The sequence below is a fragment of the Olea europaea genome, unplaced genomic scaffold (genome assembly GCF_002742605.1).
Source record: "Olea europaea var. sylvestris unplaced genomic scaffold, O_europaea_v1 scaffold40450, whole genome shotgun sequence".
Classification (NCBI taxonomy): Eukaryota; Viridiplantae; Streptophyta; class Magnoliopsida; order Lamiales; family Oleaceae; genus Olea; species Olea europaea.
In genome coordinates, this window is record NW_019260098.1 from 1 (window position 1) to 1,049 (window position 1,049).

At 35.5% G+C, this 1,049-nt stretch overlaps 1 protein-coding gene across 3 annotated transcripts; it reads right to left on the reverse strand.

The window, feature by feature from the left end:
- Window positions 1–26: 26 nt before the first annotated feature.
- LOC111387459 lies at window positions 27–1,040 on the reverse strand. Of its 3 annotated transcripts, none has more exons than XM_023012018.1 (3): window positions 705–1,040; window positions 447–614; window positions 27–331 (listed from the first exon to the last, which is right to left on the reverse strand). In XM_023012018.1, exons 1-3 carry the CDS (start codon window positions 777–779, stop codon window positions 227–229), a joined length of 348 nt encoding a protein of 115 aa, XP_022867786.1. In that variant the 5' UTR covers window positions 780–1,040; the 3' UTR covers window positions 27–226. The 3 variants fall into 3 exon arrangements, with proteins under 3 accessions (XP_022867786.1, XP_022867785.1, XP_022867784.1); XM_023012017.1 differs by having other exon boundaries at window positions 30–331; window positions 784–1,040; XM_023012016.1 differs by having other exon boundaries at window positions 32–331; window positions 763–1,040.
- Between the last annotated feature and the right edge of the window lie 9 nt (window positions 1,041–1,049).

Sequence of the window (1,049 nt, forward strand, 5' to 3'; positions counted from 1 at the left end):
ACAAAATCGATGAAACGGAAGAAATCCGAGTGAATGGAAAGGAAAAAACACAGGATGAATTCCACTTTCGATTAACAGAGACTATTGAGCAATAACTGTATTGCTCTAGTTAAGGAATTGAGAGGAAGACTTCTGACTATTAAAAATCCAATTTAACATATCCAATAACGAAAGAAGAATAGAGAGACAAAGCACAATCTGGTCACTAGATGAAATAACTTCACTGCTAAAAATTGTTACAGACCTGGAAATGCAAAATTGTCGACTTCACGGACATCGAATTGCGCCTGAATTCATAATATGAGTTCCCTCTCTTTGTGATTTTGCATTCCTAAAACAAAAAAGGAGAAGGCATCAAATTAAATATTAGCAAATACGAGCACAAAAGAATAAAAAAAGCAGAGATGAAATAGTCGAAGGAACAACAGAACAACAAAACTTTTTACCTTCTCCAATCCCTCTCCAGACCGAGGTATGTTTTCATAATTCTTGTATTGTTCTAATCTATTCTTCCTATACCTCTCCCTTGTTATGCCAAGACGTCCCCAGGGAATCCCTTGGATATCTCTGCCACCCCTAACTTGAGCAGCAGAAATATCTTGATTTCCATTGTTCTACATAGCAAAGAGATAGAAGAATGTTAGCAACCAGACATGATAAATTGGAACACTCAGAGAAGAATAGTGCAAAAACAAATAATTCACTTCGATAGCTTGTGGGCGACATAAAAGATTGGTCTGCATGTATAACTTCTGAACAAACCATGTAGTCATATTCATTTACATCAGAGTCTGAGCCACTAAAATCTCTGCCACGGGACTCATCATCCATATCATTGTCTACATCTTCCATTTCATTTACAACTTCCGCATAACCAACATAATGATGGGACATGGTCAACAAAAAGATAGGCCTGCAATAAATCAAGAACTTCGGATTTCACCAGAAACAATGTCCATTATTTAGCTACACAACTAAATTTTTACAATAACAAACAATTCTATTAGTAACGGCAATCAGAAAAAAAAAAAAAAAAAAAAAAAAAACCC

Bases quoted from the DNA above. Each gene is read 5' to 3' on its own strand.
- LOC111387459 (XM_023012016.1), bottom strand. From the start codon at position 894: ATGTCCCATCATTATGTTGGTTATGCGGAAGTTGTAAATGAAATGGAA. The intron at 615-762 runs GTTTGTTCAGAA...TTTGCTATGTAG, and splicing joins TAAATGAATATGACTACATG to AACAATGGAAATCAAGATAT. The intron at 332-446 runs GTAAAAAGTTTT...TTTTTGTTTTAG, and splicing joins CTGGAGAGGGATTGGAGAAG to GAATGCAAAATCACAAAGAG.